Raw genomic sequence first — 21,564 nt, forward strand, 5'->3', positions numbered from 1 at the left:
AGTCAAGCGACAGCAGTACCAAACTACAATGGTAGGTCTCATTCTTCGATATTAACCTTTGGAATTCTCACTTTAGCTGTAATTTAATTCTTACATAGTAGTATTACAGAAGACACCTAACTAGCATTAAATCTGAACTTGGTTATCTTAATTACATAAAAGTGTAAAGCGTGGCGCACTTTCATCATCTGGTAACGTTGTCAGTAAGATTCTTGTTGCTCCGGTTTTTAATGTGTAATTTCACAAAAGGCGACCAAAAACCAAAACCTAACACAACCGGTCACTATTGTGGCGCCGAAGCGAACTAACGTTAGCAGCATGTACCAGGCAGCTAACACGTGTACGTTAGCTAGTGGATAGCAGGGTGCCAACTTTGCGTTGCCCATCGAAATAAATGTAAGACTAAAAACTTGTGGGCCCTTCTAACTGCCCATTTCCCCATCTCGTTGGTACGTTATGTATTAGGTCTTAAGTCAAATTGACTGCATTTGGAAGATCGCTCTGTGACATCGTCATCTGTTTCCCCTGTTAGTATAAGCAAGCTTATTTTACCAGAGGATTTCCCAACGGGAGGTTCTGAGCTGTGGTTCGTTCAGGGTCTACACACTAATACCAAATACTTCTTTTCATGTGGCTTATGTTATTTTTGACAGTACAATGGAGAGCGGCTATTATGGAGGTACACCCAGATTGAGTGATGAAGACGTCTGCAAAATGGTTGCCTTGCATGACCCTGTACGACACGGTTTCTCCATGGAGGATCCTTTGGAAGGTGGGTTTGAACCAAAGCCTGCGTGTTGAAGTCATGGGAATGTTATAATGGAACATATTTTTTGGTTGTACTTAGAATCGGTCCTGTGGTCTGTTACCATGTACGTGTATACGCCTTATGATAAACGTGATTCAAGAACGTCACTGCATGGATTGAAGACCAGTACATTTGAGAAGTTTGCCTTTATGTGTTGCCTGTTCACTTTCCCAGTGGTGAATGTGGTGTCAACTAAGGCATACATCAACTCTTGATGTGTGGATATCGTTCAAAAGTACAAAAAGTACTTTTTACTTCCCCCTCAAGCACATTCTACTCAGAGTAAACGATTGAAAGGGTTTTTAATCTGTTAAGTTATTTTCACGGTTAATTCACTCTTGTTTTTGTTTCATATTCAGATAACTTGTTCAACTTAAAAATAACTGAGAGGATTGGTATGGGGTGATGCCACAACTTCTTTCTGGATTTGTGCAACTGCGATGCTATCCCACGACAGCCCAGTCTCTGAAAGGCATGGTAAGACCGATCAACAGCACATGCTTATCATTGATCTCAGTGAGAAATTAGTTTGTTTATCTTATTGCCTGAAGATGTATGCATGTCTTGCCTTTTTGTGTTGCCCGTCCATTGTTTATTCAGTGAATGCGGTGTCAATAAAGGCATACATTAACTTTTGAGGTGAATTAGTAAAAATGCTCTCTTGTGACCATTTTTTCCCCTTATCTCAAGCACATTATGAGATATGAATTATGATTGGTGCTGAAATGACTACCTCAATGTAAATATGTTCCTGCTGACGGTTAATTTAATATGTGGTTATCTTGAACAGGAAATCAAAGCAAGGTGGCTCAAACCCAGTAAAAATGGGTCTTAACAACAACCAGTCTTGGACACCAAAATTAAATCTAGATCACTGCTGGAAAAGAAACCCAGGAGCAAGAGGTAATACCATGAGCTCAACAGTCTCAAAAAACAAACTACTGTGTCTAATACGTGTATTAGCTTTTCGTGAGCTTATTTCTATTACAGTGCCTGGCAGTGATGCCACTTGCCTTTGTGTTGCCCGTTCATTTTTCTGTAATTGAACGTGGTGTCTACTAAGGCACACATTAATCTTGAGGGGATTTTAACCTGGAAATGTATGTATTTTGCACTTCTGAAGCTCCTCAAGAACATTTCCTTAATTGTATATGGTGGATGTTATATTTTGTATTGCTATTGGATACAGATAGTTTTAGCGGATGGTTGTTTATTTCAGCAAGACATAAACTGGAGTTGGATCAGTGGCAGTGGACACACCAGGGGGAAATCTTCCAGTCAACGCCTCCATTTTGCGTACCTGGGGAAGCTATGAGGAACATGGGTGGGAACATCGGTATTAAGGAGAGGATGAAATGGAGGTTACAGCCCGAGGACCAAACCGATACCATTGGGGGGAATAGTCTCCTGGACTTCAAGGATGGAGGCCCAAGAGGACCACAGCATCGTAGGCTTGGTCAACTCTTAAGGACCAAACCAGCAGATGTCTCAAACCGTTTTTGCAAGCTATGTGATTTTTGTCCTTCATTGGGTTTCCCTGTTCAGTTCTGAAGTGTGGGTTGTTTATCCAAGGTGTGCATGACCATGTCTGTTATGGTTTGTGGTCACATTTTATGATGTGTGTTGCAGGATTTTCTCTTATTGGACATGAATATATTTGAAGTTATTTTTGTCCTTGTTGGTGGTGTGTTCATGAATGAGGATATATGTACTGCAATTTCAAAAATAAAGAAAAATATCAGACATATTTTGGATGTTTCGTTTCATGAATTCCGTTTGCCACATGTAAATGAACCGTTGGTCATCCTAACCAATGACTGTAAAACATTTATTTTCAGTAATTTGTTCTACCTTCTAATCAGTCTAATTACCTGCTGAATGAGTTTCTCTGGTTTCCAATCTGACCGTAATGATGAAATGGTCACAACTTAAATGCTGTGAAATAGTGAAGAGTTAGCTGAGACTGCATAAACTATTTGGAGCTAACATATAACTATATTGCTTAGACTTGAATAATGGAACCCACACATAAACACTACATGTTACATATAACTCATATTTTAGTGGAGCAAAACATTGTCTGGCATTTAAGTGTCAAGTAACGTCAGAGGTCGCTGTGTTCCACAATGTAATGGATACAATGCAACTTTTCTTCCTCGGTGATCCTTCATAGCCATTTCTCTCCAGTAGAGGGAGTTTTATGGAATAATGTCCACACTGCCACAAAGCCTTGTGAGTAGTGGACGCGCTACATGGGAAACGAAAAGATTACAATTCCTATTCGCTACACAGGTCTGTATTTGATCAAAGATTGTTATCGTCGAAGTTAGAATTGCTTATTGGCGATCAGAAGAGAGAAGAACTGGAACGCAGGAATGGTCCAGTTGGCGGTGAGAGCTCCATAGAGGTCCAGAGGAAGCCTCGATGTTTGGCGAAAGTAAAGAAAGAAAAACACAGAAATAAAGGCAACTACCACAGCACAAGCCGGTTCCGGAGAGGGATCCAAAAACACTAAAGCTGGATGATCACAGACTATCTTTCCCCGGTGGTCTGCGATGGGGGAGACCAAAATAATATATCATCTCGACGACCAGGAAACTCCTTACCTGGTCAAATTGCCCATCCCAGCCGATAGGGTCACTCTCTTGGACCTAAAAAATGCTCTCAAGAAGCCGAACTACAAGTTTTTCTTTAAATCAATGGATGATGACTTCGGGTGAGTGTGTTTGCTTAGTAAACCTCTCTTCGCTTTCGTATTATACCTCTTGTTTTACTGCAGTTTAACTCTTAACAGTTTTTTTGTTCGCGTCTCCCTCCATGCTTGGGAACTACAACAAGAGTCAGCGAGGTCTCACTTGCTAGTTTTAGTCGCTTGTATTTCGCCCTTCATGTGTGTATATATAAATATATTCCTTAAAACGTTGTATCTAATTGAAAAGTACCCAGTTTCGCTCGATTGTGCCAGCAGCATGCATGTTAAACCTGTTCAGTTACCAAATAGGGATTGTATCTCTTTTACGAGGTAGAGTGAATGGGGGAGTCCGTAAGAGGAATAATGGACGTAGCTAACGTTAATACAGTCTTCAAAATGTGGCCCAGTGATGCCAAAACGCGTACACGGCTCCCCGAAGTATGTTGTTCACAAATAACCATTATATTCTCTTAAATACATATATTTTACTTGCAACATAAATATATATACATATATATATAATCACATTGTTGGCGTGAAAGGGATTCCGTAGGTTACGAATCGTCTGTTAAAATTAAATGAGATGTTTTTTTTTATTTTTTTTTTACGTTTTACGTTAGTCTAATATCGAATGACCATCTGCAAGATGCTCGTTTTTTAAATACACGTAGGCTGTAAATATCCGTCTGATTTCTTCAATCTCTCAACCCCTTCAACATGTGCACTAGTGGTGACTCAGGACCTGTCTTTGTCCCACATAGGCTACTTAGTATAGTACACAGTTTAATTGTATCATCTTCATTATAGACTGTTTTGTCAGTTGACAGTGGAACGTGGGTTCAAAGATGATTAAAATACCTACATAGGAAATGAGGCCAAATAAATAAATAACCTAAAAACTGTTCATCTAGAGTTCTTGATTACTTTTGAAACTGATCTACACTACTAATAGCGCTAAAACTACCTAATGTAGTCATTGTCTACTGTATCATCTTGAGACATTTTCTAGAGGAATAATATTTCTGAGTGATGAGAAAAGCACAGCTTGGTTTCCATTACAGTCTAGAGTTTCAAGCGTCTTTCATAAACTTTCTTTTTTACTAACATGTGCATAGCTTCCCACATACTAGCTATTTGTTATCTCCAGTCTTACCAAGGCCCTTCTGCCTGTGTCTGTACATTAAAGCGGGGCAGGAATGCCGCTGTGAAACAACTGCAATCAGTCACTTAGGAATGTCCTGATCACACCGAGGACTGGCAGCTTTACTGCTGCGGCCTCAGCTGTGAAATGTGTTCCAGGTCAGACTCCACCCAAGGAAGGGTTTCTCTCCCCATGTGCAAATTAAAAACTCCACGACTCGTCCAGCCACTCTCCCCACAACAGGGATACCAGCCACCCCAACTTCATAGATTTGTACACTTAGTGGTGCCAAGTGAGACTTGGGCTTGAATTGACTGTTTGAAAGTTGTGCATGAGAGTTGTGCTTGATGCTCATGGAAGTGTGTGTGTGTGTGTGTGTTTGTGTGTTTGTGTGTGTGTGTGTGTGTGTGTGTGTGTGTGTGTGTGTGTGTGTGTGTGTGTGTGTGTGTGTGTGTGTGTGTTTAATTGCAACGGAGTAGAGCCATTTTTGGGAGCCTGTGTGTGGAATGCAGAATTGTGAATTGTGAAAGTGTAATGGCTCTCTCAGTTGCTCTCTCTCACGTCAGTGTATGTTCACTGATTGGTTACTATGATATACACTATGAAAGAATCTCTCTTTCTCTCTTGGTCTCTCCCAATCAATGACCCAGTTTTTGTGCTGTTTTATTTTCTTGTCATGTCTTTCTTTCTTTTGTATTTGAGTTTGTATGCATGCATGTGTGTCTGTGCCTGTGCCTATTTGATGTATGCACAGAAGATTAGATCCCCTTCCCCCACCCTGAATCTTAATGACATTTTTGTATTTATTTGATTCAGTCTAATTTATTCACCAGAACTTCCAGCCAGGCTGTAGGTAATTGATGTGCTTTGATCTTGTGCTCTGTATTTATTTGACATTGAAAATGAACACATCAGACTTGCACAACTTAAAGGTCATGTAAAAATGGCGGTAGCCTAAAGTCTCTCATCCGCTCTTGTGTGCTGTTTCAGGGTGGTGAAGGAAGAGATTTCAGACGACAATGCAAGGCTCCCCTGTTACAATGGCCGTGTCATTGCTTGGGTAAGCTCATAGACAGACACCTTTCCCAACTCAGTGGCCCCGAACCAAAGTGCATCTTGACCTCCCCTGACGTACGCATGCTCAGTTGCCTGTGAGGGGATGTCAATTGTGTCCATCTGGTGGGTCCTATTGCTCACTCAGTATGACAGAGACACATGGGCAGCATGGTGCATATTATTTATGCTGCCATTAATGAAGTCCATGTACCTTATTTTACGCACACATATTTCAGATCCATTGGAATAGACCGACACACTTAGTTTCAACTCGGTCTACTGCAAAGGCTTATTTCCCCCAAAGGACAGGACTGATTAAATAAATCTAACTTGAATCACAGGACTTGGATGAGGGTTCAATCAAACTAAAAACAACAGTCACAGGATGAATGTAGGCAGAGAATTTTTTGGGAATGCTAAACCTTTTTATATGTAAAAAGACTATATCCATTAGTTACCTTCTAAATCTAGCAATGATTAGTTATTGTACCATACTGTACAATACTGAGTATAGTTATAGTGAGCTGGTTGTGATGTTGTCTCTGTCTCTGTAGTTGGTGTCCGCTGATGGTTCTCATTCAGACGGGGGCTCTGTGGCTGAGAGCCAGTCAGATCGCCCCCCTTCCCTTGAGAGGTGCCAAGGCATTGGAGATTCCAGACCACCCTCCTTCCAGTAAGTACTACCCTTCTCTCTGTCTGTCTGTGTCTGTCTGTCTCATTTTTCTTGCGTTCTACCCCCTTCTTTCTTTGTTTCTCTATCTTCCTTTCCCTGTACCCCATTTATTTATTCATTCATTCATTCATTCAATCTTTAAGTATCTGTGACTTAATCATTTGGTGTTTAGGTATATGTGATTTATTTATTCATTCAATCTATCTTGAAGTATGTGTGATTGAGTCATTTGGTATTTAAGTATGTGTGATTTGTTCATTCATTCATTCATTCATACATTCAGTCTTTAAGTATGTGTGGTTTATTTATTTAATCATTCATTCATTTATTCACTCTTTAAGTATGTGTGATTTATTCTTAATTGAGATCCAAGCCATTGCTTCCTAACAAATATGCCAAATCAATCCTTTATGAGGATGAGTATGATACCTTGTAATTGATTGTATATGTTGTTATGAGTACTAATAACCATTAAAGGCATCACAGATCGTCATCATCGTAACCTCCCTCCTCCTCCTCCTCCTTCTCCTGTTCTGTGTATGGCTCAGTGCAAAGTCAGCTGGCAGTCGTGACGGCATGGATGATAACACAGAGACTGACTCTGTGGCGTCCCATCGCAGGGACAGGGAGAGGTCGCGCCGGAAACACCCCCAAGATCACACAGGTTTGCCATTTTCTCACTCTGGCTTTCTTTCATGTTTGCCATCATCCTGTCCTCTCCTACTTTTCCACTGTCTGTCCTTTTATTTCCAACCTTGTAACTTCCATCCAGTTCTTTTCCCTTTGGCACTATTCTTTCACTGTTTGTCTCTCTCTTTTCACTTGTGTGCTAAAGCCCTCCAGAGGACCTTTGGTGACCACATTGATTTAAGGTGAAGTGCTTGGGGAAACTACACTGTAAATAGTCATTATTAATAGTCATACTGTGTCAAGGAGTTTTTGGTTTAGTTGTTCCATATCAGTGTCAATAGCTATTTTAAAGATCCAAAAAGCACTTAAGTGAATAGAACATTACTCTTTTTACCCCCCTGAGACTGTTTGTGTGTTTAGTTGAAGAAACAGAACTCTTCATGATGACGTTGAATGGCCATGTCTATGCTGTGCTGATCCAGGGGTGTTTGTTTTGGGTGCAGGAGGGAGGATGAATGGGTACACACGTGCTGGTCGAGGACTGGACCTGGGGGGCTACGACAGTCAATCATCCCTCATGAGCAGCGAGCTGGAGTCCAGTAGCTGCTTCGACTCAGAAGATGATGGATCCACCAGCCGGTAAGAGGCACCACCACACTCAGACAGCTGTATATTCATAGCTTAAAGGCCTGAGACGGGCCTCCTCAGATGGCACTCTGACAGAACCTGTCTGGGCTGGTGCTGACAAATGCCCTGCTTTTATGCTCCATCAGAACTACAGTTCTGGCAGTGATCCAAAGCTATTTATCCACCCAGAGGAGTGGTCTGAGTGATGCTGTTACAGAGGACTCATTGCAACACCAAACCATTTCCAAACACGCACAGCTGCCAAATCTTTTTTTTTTTTTTTTTTTTTAGGCATTCACTTGCTTTTTGTTCTTACCTCATCATTTCTCCTACCTTTTTTCATCCAGAAACTGTAGCACAATTGAATCAAATTGAGTTGGGTTTTTCATGTGTCATTCAATTTACATACCCATCATTACAGCAAATATAAATAGTGTTGGCTCCCTCTTTCTCCCACCCTGGTCTGAAGCCATGATTTACAAAATGACTGTCAGTTGTATATAACAAACAGACTAAACAAAACATCTGCTGTTCCTTTAAGCAGACACTCTTACATACATTGTATTGTGTTTTGAATGGTGCTTCTGTCATAGACCTATGAGTTAAAGCAATTGTTATTGTTAAGATGGTATGGAATGCTTAGATTGGTTTGGAATTATACTTGCATCTTGTAGATAGTCATCTGGCTTAGAACATTTATACAGGAATGCTTGACTTGAATTAACCATCTGCTACACTGGTTTAGATGTTCCGGTGTACAGTTGTGTATTTCTAACACACTTTTACCTCCTTCCTGGATTGTGCCTGGCTAAGAGAGTGATGTTATGTGGTGCATGTCTGTCAGGTTCAGCAGTGTTACAGAACAGAGTGGCTCATCACGCCTGGTCAGGCGTCCTCGCCGTCGGCGGCGAAGACCCAAACAAAACATTGAAAGGGTGAGAGTGTTTTTTTTAAATGTGTGTATATATATATATATATTTATCTGCAGTGGCGCCACATTTGAGTGAAATTAGTGTTTGTTCAGTTGTGTAACCGTCCTGTTGGTCTATCTCCTCTGTGTAGTCGTCATCCTTCAGCAGCATCACTGACTCAACCATGTCACTCAACATTATCACTGTTACACTAAACATGGGTAAGTATCAGAGCCCTCCAGCCGTCCTACATTTGAATAACTGTTAAACAGAAGATGTACCCAGTATTTAATCACAGCTGTATGCCTGTGGAGGCTTGGTTTATGACTCTAACACAGCTATAACAGCCCTACTTTGTAAACCTGAATTGTCTCACCATGTTTTATCAGGGTTTCCTAGTGTCCTTGAATCTTTCCATTGACTGTGTGTTTTGTCCTTTTTGCTCTCCCCACAGAGAAGTATAATTTCCTGGGTATCAGTATTGTTGGGCAGAGCAACGAGAGAGGAGATGGAGGCATCTACATTGGTTCCATCATGAAAGGTGGGGCAGTGGCAGCAGATGGACGGATAGAACCAGGAGACATGCTACTTCAGGTATGTAGGCGCTAAACATGAACTCCAATTGTCAAAAGAGTACTGTGGAGTGTTAACCTGAAATGGTTTCATATTGATTCACGTGATTGTTTTCGTATTCGATCTCCTCTTGCAGGTGAATGACATCAACTTTGAGAACTTGTGCAATGATGATGCAGTGCGAGTTCTGAGAGATATCGTTCATAAGCCGGGGTGAGTGGCAGGCCCTTGGCATATGATGCTGGAGATATTTCCTCATGATTTAACATGATTATATATGGATTTAGAACATTCTGGAGTGGTCTTCTGTGCATGGAAACAAAGTCATTCAGAATTAGCTTCTGAGGTTACATTTTGAAAAATTAATTTTGAATTCTCTCTGTGCCTAGCCCTGTTTCTCTGACTGTGGCAAAGTGCTGGGACCCAAACCCAAACAGCTGCTTTGCACTACCTAGAAGTGAGTATTAATGCTCTACACTGCCTTCCCCTCCTCTACAACAGTCCTGCTCTTTGTGTTATGCTCTATGGCTGTGTTTATCCCACGGCTCTGTGTGACTCTGACCCTTTGTCCTGCCTCTGTAGGTGAGCCTATTAGGCCCATTGACCCCGCAGCATGGGTGTCCCACACGGCGGCCATGACGGGTGTGTACCCCGCCTACGGGATGAGCCCCTCTATGAGCACCGTCACCTCCACCAGCTCCTCCATCACCAGCTCCATCCCTGAGACCGAGCGTAAGAGCCATCTGCATGTCCACACACTCAGTTCAGTCAGTCAGTATCTGCTGTTAGAAAGTGTTAGAAACTAAGCGTTTGTGGCATGACTAAAATCGTAACAAGGCAAATGTAAATATTTTGTTCACATGATCGTACGTTTATGTTTGTCAGGGTGACTTGTTTCTATACTTAAGCCTCACGCTTTCGTGTGGATAGACTGAGATGAAGTTAAACTGTCACACTGTTACTTCATCTGTTTTCCTGTCAGGCTTCGATGATTACCACCTGTCAGTTCACAGTGACATGGCAACTGTTGCTAAAGCAATGGCATGTCCTGATTCTGGATTGGAAGTTCGTGATCGGTTGTGGCTGAAGATAACCATCGCTAATGCCTTCATAGGTACAGTATGAACTGTCTGCCTCTCTATCTGAATGTTCATAGTCAGCACCTGCATAGACTAATTGTCTTCGTGGCTATAGTCTGTCTGTCTGGCCTTTATCAGTATGGTTATGGTGTAGTATGGCTATTCTTACAGAACACATGATGTGTGCTTCTAGGCATTTAGATTAATTTAATTCTTGCATTTCAGTATACTAGTAAAGACTGTAGATACGTATTGAGACATACCGTAATGATTTTTAAAAAAGAGGTCCCTGTCTGCATTGTGCTAATGACAACTCTGTCAAGCCTGAAAAAGAAAGCTGGAATCGGCTCCTAGATAAACTGTAGAAATGCAAAACATGCAAGTTTGATGGAATATTTAGCTTATTATAGCTATAATAAACAGTAGCGCAAAGGAAACATCTTCTTGATGAAAAAACAACCCCTCTTCATGTTTGGACTAGTTACAGCTATAACAGATATTTGTTTTGTTGTGGTGGCAAAAATATGACGACTAGCACTAAATTCAGATCCTGTTCTCAGGGTCAGATGTAGTCGACTGGCTCTTCCATCACGTTGAGGGCTTCACAGATCGCCGTGAGGCACGCAAGTACGCCAGCAACCTGCTGAAGGCTGGTTTCATCCGCCATACTGTCAACAAGATCACCTTCTCTGAGCAGTGCTACTACACATTTGGTGATCTCTGTGGTAGTAAGTCTTTTTTTTATTATTATTATTTTTTTATTATTATTCTATCCTCTTTGTTGCCTTTTTAATTTAATTACTTGATTCACCTTCCTATTTTAATTCAACATTGAAAACTGCCATAGAACAATGAAATGCCTGGTCAGTGCCAGGGACTACCTCCTCAACTACTGCACATGTCTTCGAATGCCAACTGCATTACCATAACAGTAGTAGAGAAAATTAAGGATGTCGTTTTAGCAGTTTCAATTTTTGGCATCTGAGACATCAGTCAAGAATCAACTGCTTGCCTGTAGCTGTATTCAAGTAACTGTTGTATTTTGTGTGTGACCTTAAACTGCTGGTCTTTGCCCATCCTTTCAGACATGGCTCACATGTCCCTGCAAGACCATGATGGCTCGAGTGGGGCTTCTGATCAGGACACTCTGGCTCCTCTCCTCCACTCTGGTGAGGCTCCGTGGCCTATGGCTTTCCCTTACCAGTACCCAGTTCCCCACCCTCCGGAGCTGCCCCATGGCTTCAGCGAAGCAGGAGGAGGAAGTGCAGGCAGCCAGCATAGTGAGGGTGAGATGATTTTATGACTGGTGACAACACACACACACACACACACACACAGAAAACAATCAATAACACAACACATCACTCAAAGAGACAGACAGACACACACACACACACAGAAATGTTAAAAGGACAAACACATACATTTCCACTGAGATGAGACCGCGCTCACCTCCTTCCATCTGTCTGTCTTCTGTCAGGGAGCCGTAGCAGCGGGTCCCACTGCAGCGAATCAGATCTCAGGAGGGAGAGGGCCCCCAGCGAACGCTCCGCCCCCAGTGAGTGCAGCATGCGCAGCTCGCACAGCATGCGCAACCCTCGTTCCCACGGTCACAGCTCCGGCTCAGTTCGCCTAGCCCACCCGCCTCTCGGGGCGGTGGCGCTGGCGGTGGCCACACCGGGCTCCCCCTCTGGCCGCACTCTGATATCCATGCCCCCCGAACTCTCTGGCTCGCGCCAGTCCTGCCACACAGTGGGCAGCCAGGGCGAGTTCTTTGTTGACATTATGTGATGTTGGCTAGATGAATGGATGGATGAATTAGATGTATGATGTGTGTATGTGAGTTTCCTCTTGTTCGTGAAAGACAGTAAAGATATGCCATGTTTCCGTTAGGCATCCTGCGTCTCTAGGGGCTACCTGGGAAGGTGGCAAATAGGGCCGTTAAGAAGAAATGTAGGTCCGAGAGAGTAGGAGAGAACATCAACTCATCTGGATGAACTTCAAAAGGCGTTGTAGAAGGAAGAAAAGCAAATACCCATTTCAAGATGTGACAAAATAGAAGTGAGGGCTCTAACCTCCCTCTGGCTCTGCTTTCGCTCTGGTTTCCTTGCCATCATTTGAGCATGACTATGTTGATCTAGAATGTATCTCACAGACATATACTTTTAGTATTGGTCATTTCCATTTTGTCAACATTTCTTTTTTTAACTTTGAAGCTTCACTTGGCAGAAATGCATTGACTAAAACAAACTCCATTTTTGATGAGAAAATGTTTTTTATTTATAAATATAGTTTTATTGCCTAAGCCTGGAATATCCCTCTATTTGTGTCTGCGTGTTTATTAAGAAGACCACTAGGGTCTGTAAGTGTCCGCTAGCTGGACATGTTGGGTGAACTTAAAACAAGTGAGGAATTTCACTTCCTTGGACTGGAATGTTTGTTGGAATGTTATCTGGAACCCAGATGTGTGAGTGTCGTCCTCAAAAGAAGGCAGCAGTCCACTGTATGTTATGAATGGACAAATGGAGTTCTATTGGAAAGGAACTGTGGAGGAGCTTGTAAGTAGGCTACTTGTCTCTAGACTGCCTGGACAGGAGCCATTTTGATGGAGACTTTGCTATTGTGACCCATTGGCACCATTATGTGCATAATGAAATACACACACCAACAGACGTGCAACAATATTTATAGGAACATTTCAGCAGTTCGGAAATGCACTTATCGGCGTCTTCCAAGATCAAGGGTGTGTCCTGGAAGAATTTCACTTTAAACAACACTTAGACAGAATTCATTGGAAATTGTTTTTCAGGTAGACAAAATTTTGCAAGCAGTAAAATGAAAAAGACAGTAAAGCAAGATTGCATAGTAATTAACTGTTGGATATATGCAATCATTATAGTAAATGTCATTTCTATTTCTGTGTAGAATGAGAAAAAAATTGTATCCTGTCTTTTAAATGCATGTCTTTTTGCCTCTTGGCTATCCTGACCACATACTGACAACCACAACGGAGAGGAGTTAAGTAAAGAGGCTATATTAGTATAGGAATCCAAAATCTGTACAGGTTGGGCAGGTTTAAGTTCTGCTGTCTAGGATTGACGAATGGGTCATCAAACTGTTCAGTGCTACCACACACATTAATTAAGTCTGAGAGAACCGTTCTCCAGAATGTTGAAACAGCCATGACGTAGGCCACTTCACAATAATCTATAAATTCATTTTGGATTTATACATGACAGACTTTTATCCCATTGGTCACGCACAGCACGACATTTCGGTAATGACGTAAACGCGTAGACCACTGATGGTTGTCAGCTGACTGACCATTGGGAGGGAGGGGCTTGAGTCGGCGAAGCAAGAATCCCGCTAATCCCTTTGATCCTGGAAATACCAAGCAAAAGGAAAGGGCGATACCGCGCTTTTTTGTGCAGCGGTATTTATCAGGTAAGATTTAACACACTCCAATAAGATTGCATGAAAATTCGTTCAGTGCCCCTATTTTGTTTCGTCGGTCACGACACCATTATTAGCGGCAGATCTCTGTTCTATTTCGCAACAGGAACAGGATAGCTTGAAACTAAATGAAATCAAAAATATGGGAAAGATCTATCTGTGTAGGGTTTTAAGAGTTGTAAACGAAGGTGTAGTCCCAGCGGTCAACGAAAATCTGATGAATACGAAAGGGTGAAAAACATTAACATTTCATGAGCATTTTCTTTCCGTTGAGGCAGACATCTTGGACCAATTATATTGCGATAAACCAGCCACGGGAATGATACTTCCTGTATTTTCACCATTGTGAATGTCCGAACTAGCTAGAGCTACATTGTATTAATTCGCAGCCACCTTGTCCCATGTCCTTGAGTCGATATGGACTGAAAATGATATAATCCTGCGGTATTTTTGACCTTAACTGTGCGATGTTGATAGTCCAAGCCAGGTCACGTCTTAGTGGACACGAACAGATTTGGGTAACCCGGCTAAAACGATATGGCTTTTACCACCACCCTAACGGTAGTTGCTAAGGTTTGGTTTGATAACGTGTGCTTCAGTGGGTGCAAGGTAACATTCCCGTTGAATTGGTTTGTCTGTAGCAAACACCAGGCTAGTGTTCATGCACCAACACCCGTCATACATCGAGACTTTGCTCGTGCACATCCTGGTCATATCTGTTTTGAGATGTTGCACGTTATCAGCATCGCCATGCCGCCTGTAATGTGAACAGTGCCTCTATATTACCATGTTGTTCAGTTCTATCAAGTGTTGCTGGAGGTCATTATGGCAACCTATTCATTGGTAAGGATGCAATAAATTGTGCATACATTTTTCATCGCTAACCAGACAGCTGCAGCCATCAGTGACCCCAGTGCTGATCAAACTGAAAGTCAAAATAGATGTGTAAGTGGTATAGAATAATAGAGATGAGCTCCAATGGGAAAAACTCAGTTTTTGTTGCTCAAACAGTAACTTGTTACTTGTACATCACGAATAAATCATGTATGGCTCATGCTTAGTGCTCTTGTTGTGTAGGTGTTGGACCATCATGACTCGTGAGGACTGAAGAACAGCCACCATGATTGGAGGACTGTTTATCTACAACCATAAGGGAGAGGTTCTTATCTCCCGTGTCTACCGTGATGATATTGGGTATGTCCTGAAAGGCTGAGGGATGATTCTTGAACATTCTGCCGCCTGCCACACTTTCTTTTATGCTGTCATAAACGGTCACCAAGTCAAACCAATGAGAAATGTAATTAAAAAGGGTGCTATTCATGTGGAATTATTTAATTTAAGACTTGATCATGTTTTTGTCAGCACCCTACAAAATCATTTGTGAATTATGTACAAATCCCTCCATATTGTGAGACCATTTTAATGCCATCAGCCATCCCTAGAGCCTCTTTGTGTGTGAATATATTGTGTGTGGGTGAGTATACACACCTACCCTACCTATGTTTATGTATCTGTCCTCTCATTCTCTTCATCCCTTTTGTCATATTGCTCCCTCTACATTTCCATTATGGCAACTGTAGGAGTAGGTAAGAGATGTCCCCCTATCACTTCCTCAGAAGCATGTTCCCAGACCCATGACAACCAATCAAACTGAAGCGCATGCCACCTGACCAATGGCAAAAGACTTAGGACCGCAAAGCATGAAACCTGACAAACATGTGCATAACTATAATTTGTATATTATTGCACCTAACAAGGCAGGCCAATGAAGTGTGGAAATTGATAGTATTAAGAGAGACCAGCCAATTGCATAAGGGGCCGCCAATTGCACCAGCTGTCATTTCCCAGTCATCCGCCTTTTTAGTTCCTCCTTTTTTGTTTACTTTGAAAGCATGTTCGCAAGAAATTATGTAAACTGAACTCTGAAGCCCAACCCAAATATGTTTTACCTGCTCATCCATGTGAAGAGGAGTACGCCTATTGTAATCAGTGTCAGCCTTCTGTATATGCACACACAGTGCACACTGATGATGACCTTATGCACCCTGTTTAAATGGGAACGGGAAGGTTACCTTGGACATGATTGGTATATTTAGAGATCAACTCCTGAAGGGAAAATCACAACATTTCATGGCAGACTAGTGGTTAGTCATTATTGAAGACATTAGTTAGCTGAACTCTGTGAAGTGAAGCCAAGTGGAGGACTTGTCTCATTAGAGGACGTTATTAAGTGGCAGGTGTCTGGCATAAAATGGTGAGGGAAGCCGGTTGGCTTGAAAGCGTGCCTCTGAGGAATGGACACTGTGACCTTGATAACTGGCATACTATACAAGTGGAGATGCGTCAGCTGCTTTTTGTTGTTGACATCAATCTGTTTCTTTTCCCTCATCTCTGTCTCCCTCTCTATCTCTTTATGTCTCAGACGCAATGCAGTGGATGCGTTCCGTGTGAATGTGATCCATGCGCGGCAACAAGTGCGCTCACCAGTCACCAACATTGCCCGCACCAGCTTCTTCCATGTCAAGCGAGCCAACATCTGGCTGGCGGCCGTCACCAAGCAGAATGTCAACGCTGCCATGGTGTTTGAATTCCTCTACAAGATGTGTGATGTTATGACTGCCTACTTTGGCAAGATCAGCGAGGAGAACATCAAGAACAACTTTGTGCTGATCTACGAACTGCTTGATGGTAAGGGCTATGGCACCATTAGTTGACATCATTCATCAAAAGCAGAAAGGCGTTTTCCTTGTTTGTTTATTTATTTTTACGTTCACTTTTTGAATTTTGCTCATTTGTTCAAATTCACATTTTTTTTACCCTGAGGTCAAAGTGAATAAGGGAATTCTGATTCCTCTGTCAAAACTTGTACAGAGAGGGGCACCTCCAGAGAGCAGCCGGCTCGAGAGCAGTGGTGGCCCTTCCCTGGAGTGTGTTAGCACCAGCACCAGGGCCTCCGCTGTTCCAGAATTGGCAGCGATCTGTGAAAAAGAGCCAAACCTTTTCTGTCCGAACACAAGCTCTGACAGTGAGGGACAAAATGGCCCCTTATTCTCTTCCCTTTGTACACCCACTCATCTTTTAAGTTGGTATGCTGCAATTTTGTTTGCGTTGCAACTTTAACAATGGGTATTGTCCCAGTCTGACAGGAAGCAGAACTCTCGTCGTCCATTGTATCCATTGAGGCCGTCTTTTCCTCTGTTTATTGCACTCTGTAAAGGATGGTGATTGATCATTTGGGATATCAAGCAGTGTGAAGCTTTTGATTTTGTCAGTTTAACTAACCAAATACTACATCTTTAAAACTTGGCGGACATTCATGGCCAGACATCAGGTACAGACTGTGCTAAAAAAAAAAAAACAAGGTGGCTATAATTGGCTGATGAAATAGGCCAATGGGGATGATTAAAGGGAAGTAGGTATTTCAAGTCTAGGTTCATTACTATGCATGTATGACTGTGTGTGTGTGTGTGTGTGTGTGTGTGTGTGTGCACCTGCAGAGATCCTTGATTTTGGCTACCCTCAGAATTCTGAGACAGGAGCACTGAAAACCTTCATCACCCAGACGGGAATCAAGGGCCAGGTGAGAAGCCTGTTCACATTCCTCACAAAGCATCAATATCAGTATTATGCACACAATCCACTCTTTAATCCAGTTATTGGGATGTTTTAAACTTGAACACCTTTTCCATTTTCATTTCCCGCCCTGTCTTTGTTGATGGATCTTCCAACCCACAGCATCAGGTAATGACATAACTTATCTCGATTATCAATTGATGTCGGATGTCAGACATGATTCAGGACCTGTTGACTTGTCCTTCTGCATGTGACACCACAGACCAAGGAGGAGCAGTCTCAGATCACCAGCCAGGTGACTGGGCAGATAGGCTGGCGTCGAGAGGGCATCAAGTACCGCCGTAATGAGCTCTTTCTGGATGTGCTGGAGAGCGTTAACCTGCTCATGTCCCCACAAGGTAATAGTCCTTGCGGAGTTAAAGTAGATTTTGGGTTTAGAGGCTCAACTTCTAATGCTGTCAAACTGCAAAAAAAAAAAAAAAAAACATTTTCTTTTTTTTTGTGTTGGCAGGTAGCATATACAATAAGCGGGATAATGAATAGTCCGCCAGTCATTCTGCTTCATTCAAAATTAATTATTTCAGGATGAAACAAGACCACTTTACAGATTTACTTTTCAACAATAAGTGGCAGACTACATTATCCCTTACATTTAGGATATGCTCTACTGTTTTCAGTTCCACTCACCCTCCTGTTGTGTGCCCTTGCTGCAGGTCAGGTGCTCAGCGCGCATGTGTCTGGCCGAGTGGTGATGAAGAGCTACCTGAGTGGCATGCCTGAGTGCAAATTTGGCATGAATGACAAAATTGTGATTGACAAGGCGGGAAAAGGCGCAACTACAGATGAAGCAGGCAAGAGGTGAGTTGGTGGGCGTGTTCTGAAACGTTTTGAATGGCGATGTAAATGGGACCTCTTTTTAATTGTAAATGGGGAGGCTGTCAGTTAACCTTGTTTTGGTGCTCTGTACGTGTTTTTCGTTATGTTTTTTATGCATGGATATATCTGGTGTATTCGTTGAGTTAGCTGTTTATTTATGATTAGGGTGTAGAAGCCACGGTTGGTTTTGTTTGAGTTCTGAAGTTGTGTACTTCTGTTGCATTCCCCTTGCTTTCTCTTTCTGTGCTCTACCTCAGTGAGTTAGGGGGAAGGTACTGTATCTCTGGCATTCGTTCCTTCACATCCATCCCCCTCTCTGTGTTCAGTGTGTTGAGTTCTCCCTTTCCATTTGGCATATTAGCATCGCACACACCAGTTTTCAAATCTCTATGAAACTCATAACTTGACAGTGATGGTAATATGAATTTACTCATTCTACCATGTGCCCCCCACCCCACCCATTAGTAGATAATGTTCTTGTGGTTGTGTAGCTATCATTGAAGATTGTTGTGCTAGCTAACTAACTGATCATAGCTAAATCACACATGTGACTAAAACCAAATTAAGTGAAAGATAACATTTGTTAGGATGTGTGCACCCTACTGAGCCCCCCCTGTGAATATGTTCTGCAGCAGTGGAAAGCAGTCCATAGCCATCGACGACTGCACTTTCCACCAGTGTGTGCGCCTCAGCAAGTTCGACTCGGAGCGCAGCATCAGCTTCATCCCTCCAGATGGCGAGTACGAGCTCATGAGGTGAGTGGGGACAACATATGGCAAGCCATTTTAACATTTAATCGAACCACACTCCTATCTTTAATTACTCTTTAGATATTCATAATGGCATTTCTTGAAGTCAAAATTGTATTCTCACTAGTCAAAATGGTTATGAAAGATATCCACAATAAAATTCTTATACAGGAATTGTATTTCAAAATATCCACAGCTTTGATTGTACTTGGGTTAGGGTTAGACTTTAAGATATCTAAAAAAAAATCTTTAAACAGTATAGTGGCCATTTTAACATAAAATAGCTAGGCTGGATATATATTATAGATATCTGTAATTCAATTTATCCTGGTCACGAAGAACATGTCAGATATCCACAATGACATTCTTCCTGTCCACAATTGTCATTACAGATATCCTCAACATCATATGAATTGGTCTTTAAATTTCAGATATCAGATAAAACTCCCATTTCAGATGCCTACAATGCAGTTGTTTCTAATTTGGTAATACAATCAGATATCCAAAATAATGGCGGGGGAAGAAAAAAAAACATTCAAATTTTGAATATCCGGAAATACATTATTAATAGTCAAAATTTCAGATGTCCACAGTAAATGTATTATAGTAAATTAATTAAATGTATTAGATGTAATAAATGTAAAGTATTAGGACTAGTACAATTTCAGATATCTACAGTTAGGTCTAGAATCAATGCAACTGCATTGCAGATATCCACAATTGTCTCTCTTACTAGTAGGAATGCAATTCTGGATATCCAAAAAGATAACGATAAATGCCCAAATCGGTCAGTTCAGTTTTTCCTACTAAGAATTATATCAATGTAACTGGATATCTGAAATTATAATTGTGGATAGGGAGAAAGTCATTGTGGATATCTGAAATGTTCTTTTTGACTAGGATGAGTTGAATTACAGATTATCTGCAATATATATCAGTCTGGCTATTAAATGTTAAAACGGCTTGCCACAGACAACAAGCCCTTTTCAGCCTTGAGCCAAGAAAGGAAGGGGTGCACATTCAGTACAAATGCAGTGTAGATGTAGTGCTTTGAGGTTTAAAAAAAACACCCTGCCTAAATAGTGCATTGTCATGTTTTTTTTTCTGTGTATTTCAGAATAAGTTGAAATGTAGGTGTCTGTGCAACCATGAAACATTGGACCAACATTTCAGTAAATCAGTAATTGAGTAATTGTCCATATGGTGACATGTTTGGGTTGCCATATACCTCATTGTGGATGCCATGAGCAGGTATCGGACCACCAAGGACATCATCCTGCCCTTCCGTGTCATTCCACTGGTGAGGGAGGTGGGGCGCACCAAGCTGGAGGTGAAGGTGGTCATCAAGTCCAACTTTAAGCCCTCTCTGCTTGCACAAAAGATTGAGGTGAGTAAGACCAGGCTGGAGCTGTGTGTCCTTGGAGTTTCTGAGCCAGCTGTCGTTTTGGGGGTGGCTGGTTTTGTTTAGTCTGGTGACCCTCTTTTTCCCTCCTCTAGGTCCGCATCCCAACTCCTCTAAACACAAGTGGGGTTCAGGTGATCTGCATGAAGGGAAAGGCCAAGTACAAGGCCAGCGAGAACGCCATTGTGTGGAAGTGAGTGAGCTGAGCTTGTCTGTATTCTCCTGGCTCGTTGCACGCTCTCGTGCAGTGGCACCCACCCAGAATAGCGTGCTAATGTGGAAGTGGTGCAGGGGTAACTTGCTCTGTGTGTGCCCTCCCGTCTCATTAGGATCAAACGCATGGCTGGAATGAAGGAGTCCCAGATTAGTGCTGAGATTGAGCTGCTGCCCACCAATGACAAGAAGAAGTGGGCCCGTCCACCCATCTCTATGAACTTTGAGGTACAGTCTTGCTGTGTATTTAAAACACATTTATTCACTTCGTTTGTTAGACTTTTGTTGTTGATTTAAAAAACAAAACTCTGATACTTTGATGTGGAAATGTTGTGGTATGTTTTAAGTATTTAGGACGGTGCGTTCATAAATTATTAAACTATTTATTTCTTAACCTGTCAATTTGTCATGTAACATCACATTGTAAATCCCTATTTATGTACTTTAGGTTCCATTTGCACCTTCTGGACTGAAGGTGCGTTACCTGAAGGTGTTTGAGTCCAAACTGAACTACAGCGACCACGATGTGATCAAATGGGTGCGTTACATTGGTCGCAGCGGCATCTACGAGACACGCTGTTGATGAGCCACTGAACAGATGAAATCCTCCTTTCTCTATCTCTACCTACAGTATATCCATCCCCCCCATTCCTCTCCCGATTTGTGGATGAATTATAAAAAAAAACACTGCAAAGCTCAAAAGAAATATGCAAAATGTGAACGCTTGTTTTCTCTGTCTGTCTGTATACTGAGTGATCAAATGAACTGGTTCAGTGGGCAAATGGTGACTGAATAGTTAGACCAGGAGGCTTCTCCCTCTGGGGCCCCCTAGTGTTGGGGGGGGGGGCCCCCCTCCTTCTCAGCCACCCCTCTTGCCTGGACCAGTGTAGCAGGCCTAAGTGATGTGACTTGGCCACTGAACCCATTCATTTAGAGCTCCACTTTTGTGGGTTGTAATCTGTGGTTGCCCCTTATTGACTTTATCATACCTTAAGTGTCTGTCTGATCTCGCTTTCAGTGGTCATTGTCTAGTTCAGTATAAAATACATCATGGAAACAGACATGTCATGCCTTCCTTTGTTTTAGATTGATTTCCTCAGAGGACATA

At 42.1% G+C, this 21,564-nt stretch overlaps 2 protein-coding genes and 1 long non-coding RNA gene across 4 annotated transcripts; all 3 read left to right on the top strand.

The window, feature by feature from the left end:
* Nucleotides 1–2,538, top strand: LOC308364419. The gene is made up of 5 exons (XR_013968628.1): nucleotides 1–31; nucleotides 654–772; nucleotides 1,168–1,285; nucleotides 1,599–1,711; nucleotides 2,028–2,538. It is a non-coding gene; the product is annotated as an uncharacterized lncRNA (long non-coding RNA).
* Nucleotides 2,539–3,042: 504 nt separating this feature from the next.
* Nucleotides 3,043–12,482, top strand: LOC308364414 (segment polarity protein dishevelled homolog DVL-3-like). Of its 2 annotated transcripts, none has more exons than XM_080837540.1 (15): nucleotides 3,043–3,524; nucleotides 5,632–5,701; nucleotides 6,252–6,370; nucleotides 6,919–7,034; nucleotides 7,504–7,639; nucleotides 8,472–8,562; nucleotides 8,690–8,759; nucleotides 8,993–9,132; nucleotides 9,248–9,324; nucleotides 9,501–9,568; nucleotides 9,694–9,843; nucleotides 10,094–10,225; nucleotides 10,751–10,918; nucleotides 11,276–11,476; nucleotides 11,671–12,482. In XM_080837540.1, the coding sequence occupies exons 1-15, from the start codon at nucleotides 3,364–3,366 to the stop codon at nucleotides 11,979–11,981; spliced, it is 2,010 nt and encodes a 669-aa protein (XP_080693666.1). In that variant the 5' UTR covers nucleotides 3,043–3,363; the 3' UTR covers nucleotides 11,982–12,482. The 2 variants fall into 2 exon arrangements, with proteins under 2 accessions (XP_080693666.1, XP_080693667.1); XM_080837541.1 differs by having other exon boundaries at nucleotides 10,751–10,915.
* Nucleotides 12,483–13,514: 1,032 nt separating this feature from the next.
* Nucleotides 13,515–21,517, top strand: LOC308364418 (AP-2 complex subunit mu-A). Its single transcript, XM_080837545.1, has 11 exons — nucleotides 13,515–13,634; nucleotides 14,721–14,837; nucleotides 16,066–16,331; nucleotides 17,141–17,223; nucleotides 17,479–17,614; nucleotides 17,930–18,074; nucleotides 18,725–18,847; nucleotides 20,093–20,228; nucleotides 20,339–20,436; nucleotides 20,573–20,684; nucleotides 20,905–21,517. Exons 2-11 carry the CDS (start codon nucleotides 14,764–14,766, stop codon nucleotides 21,037–21,039), a joined length of 1,308 nt encoding a protein of 435 aa, XP_080693671.1. The 5' UTR covers nucleotides 13,515–13,634; nucleotides 14,721–14,763; the 3' UTR covers nucleotides 21,040–21,517.
* Nucleotides 21,518–21,564: the final 47 nt, after the last annotated feature.

This window comes from Sprattus sprattus (assembly GCF_963457725.1).
Source record: "Sprattus sprattus genome assembly, chromosome: 4".
Lineage (NCBI taxonomy): Eukaryota > Metazoa > Chordata > Actinopteri > Clupeiformes > Clupeidae > Sprattus > Sprattus sprattus.

Bases quoted from the DNA above. Each gene is read 5' to 3' on its own strand.
- LOC308364418 (XM_080837545.1), top strand. From the start codon at position 14,764: ATGATTGGAGGACTGTTTATCTACAACCATAAGGGAGAGGTTCTTATC. The intron at 17,615-17,929 runs GTAATAGTCCTT...CCCTTGCTGCAG, and splicing joins CCTGCTCATGTCCCCACAAG to GTCAGGTGCTCAGCGCGCAT. The intron at 20,685-20,904 runs GTACAGTCTTGC...TATGTACTTTAG, and splicing joins CCATCTCTATGAACTTTGAG to GTTCCATTTGCACCTTCTGG.
- LOC308364414 (XM_080837540.1), top strand. From the start codon at position 3,364: ATGGGGGAGACCAAAATAATATATCATCTCGACGACCAGGAAACTCCT. The intron at 9,133-9,247 runs GTATGTAGGCGC...CTCCTCTTGCAG, and splicing joins CAGGAGACATGCTACTTCAG to GTGAATGACATCAACTTTGA. The intron at 9,844-10,093 runs GTAAGAGCCATC...TTTTCCTGTCAG, and splicing joins CTCCATCCCTGAGACCGAGC to GCTTCGATGATTACCACCTG.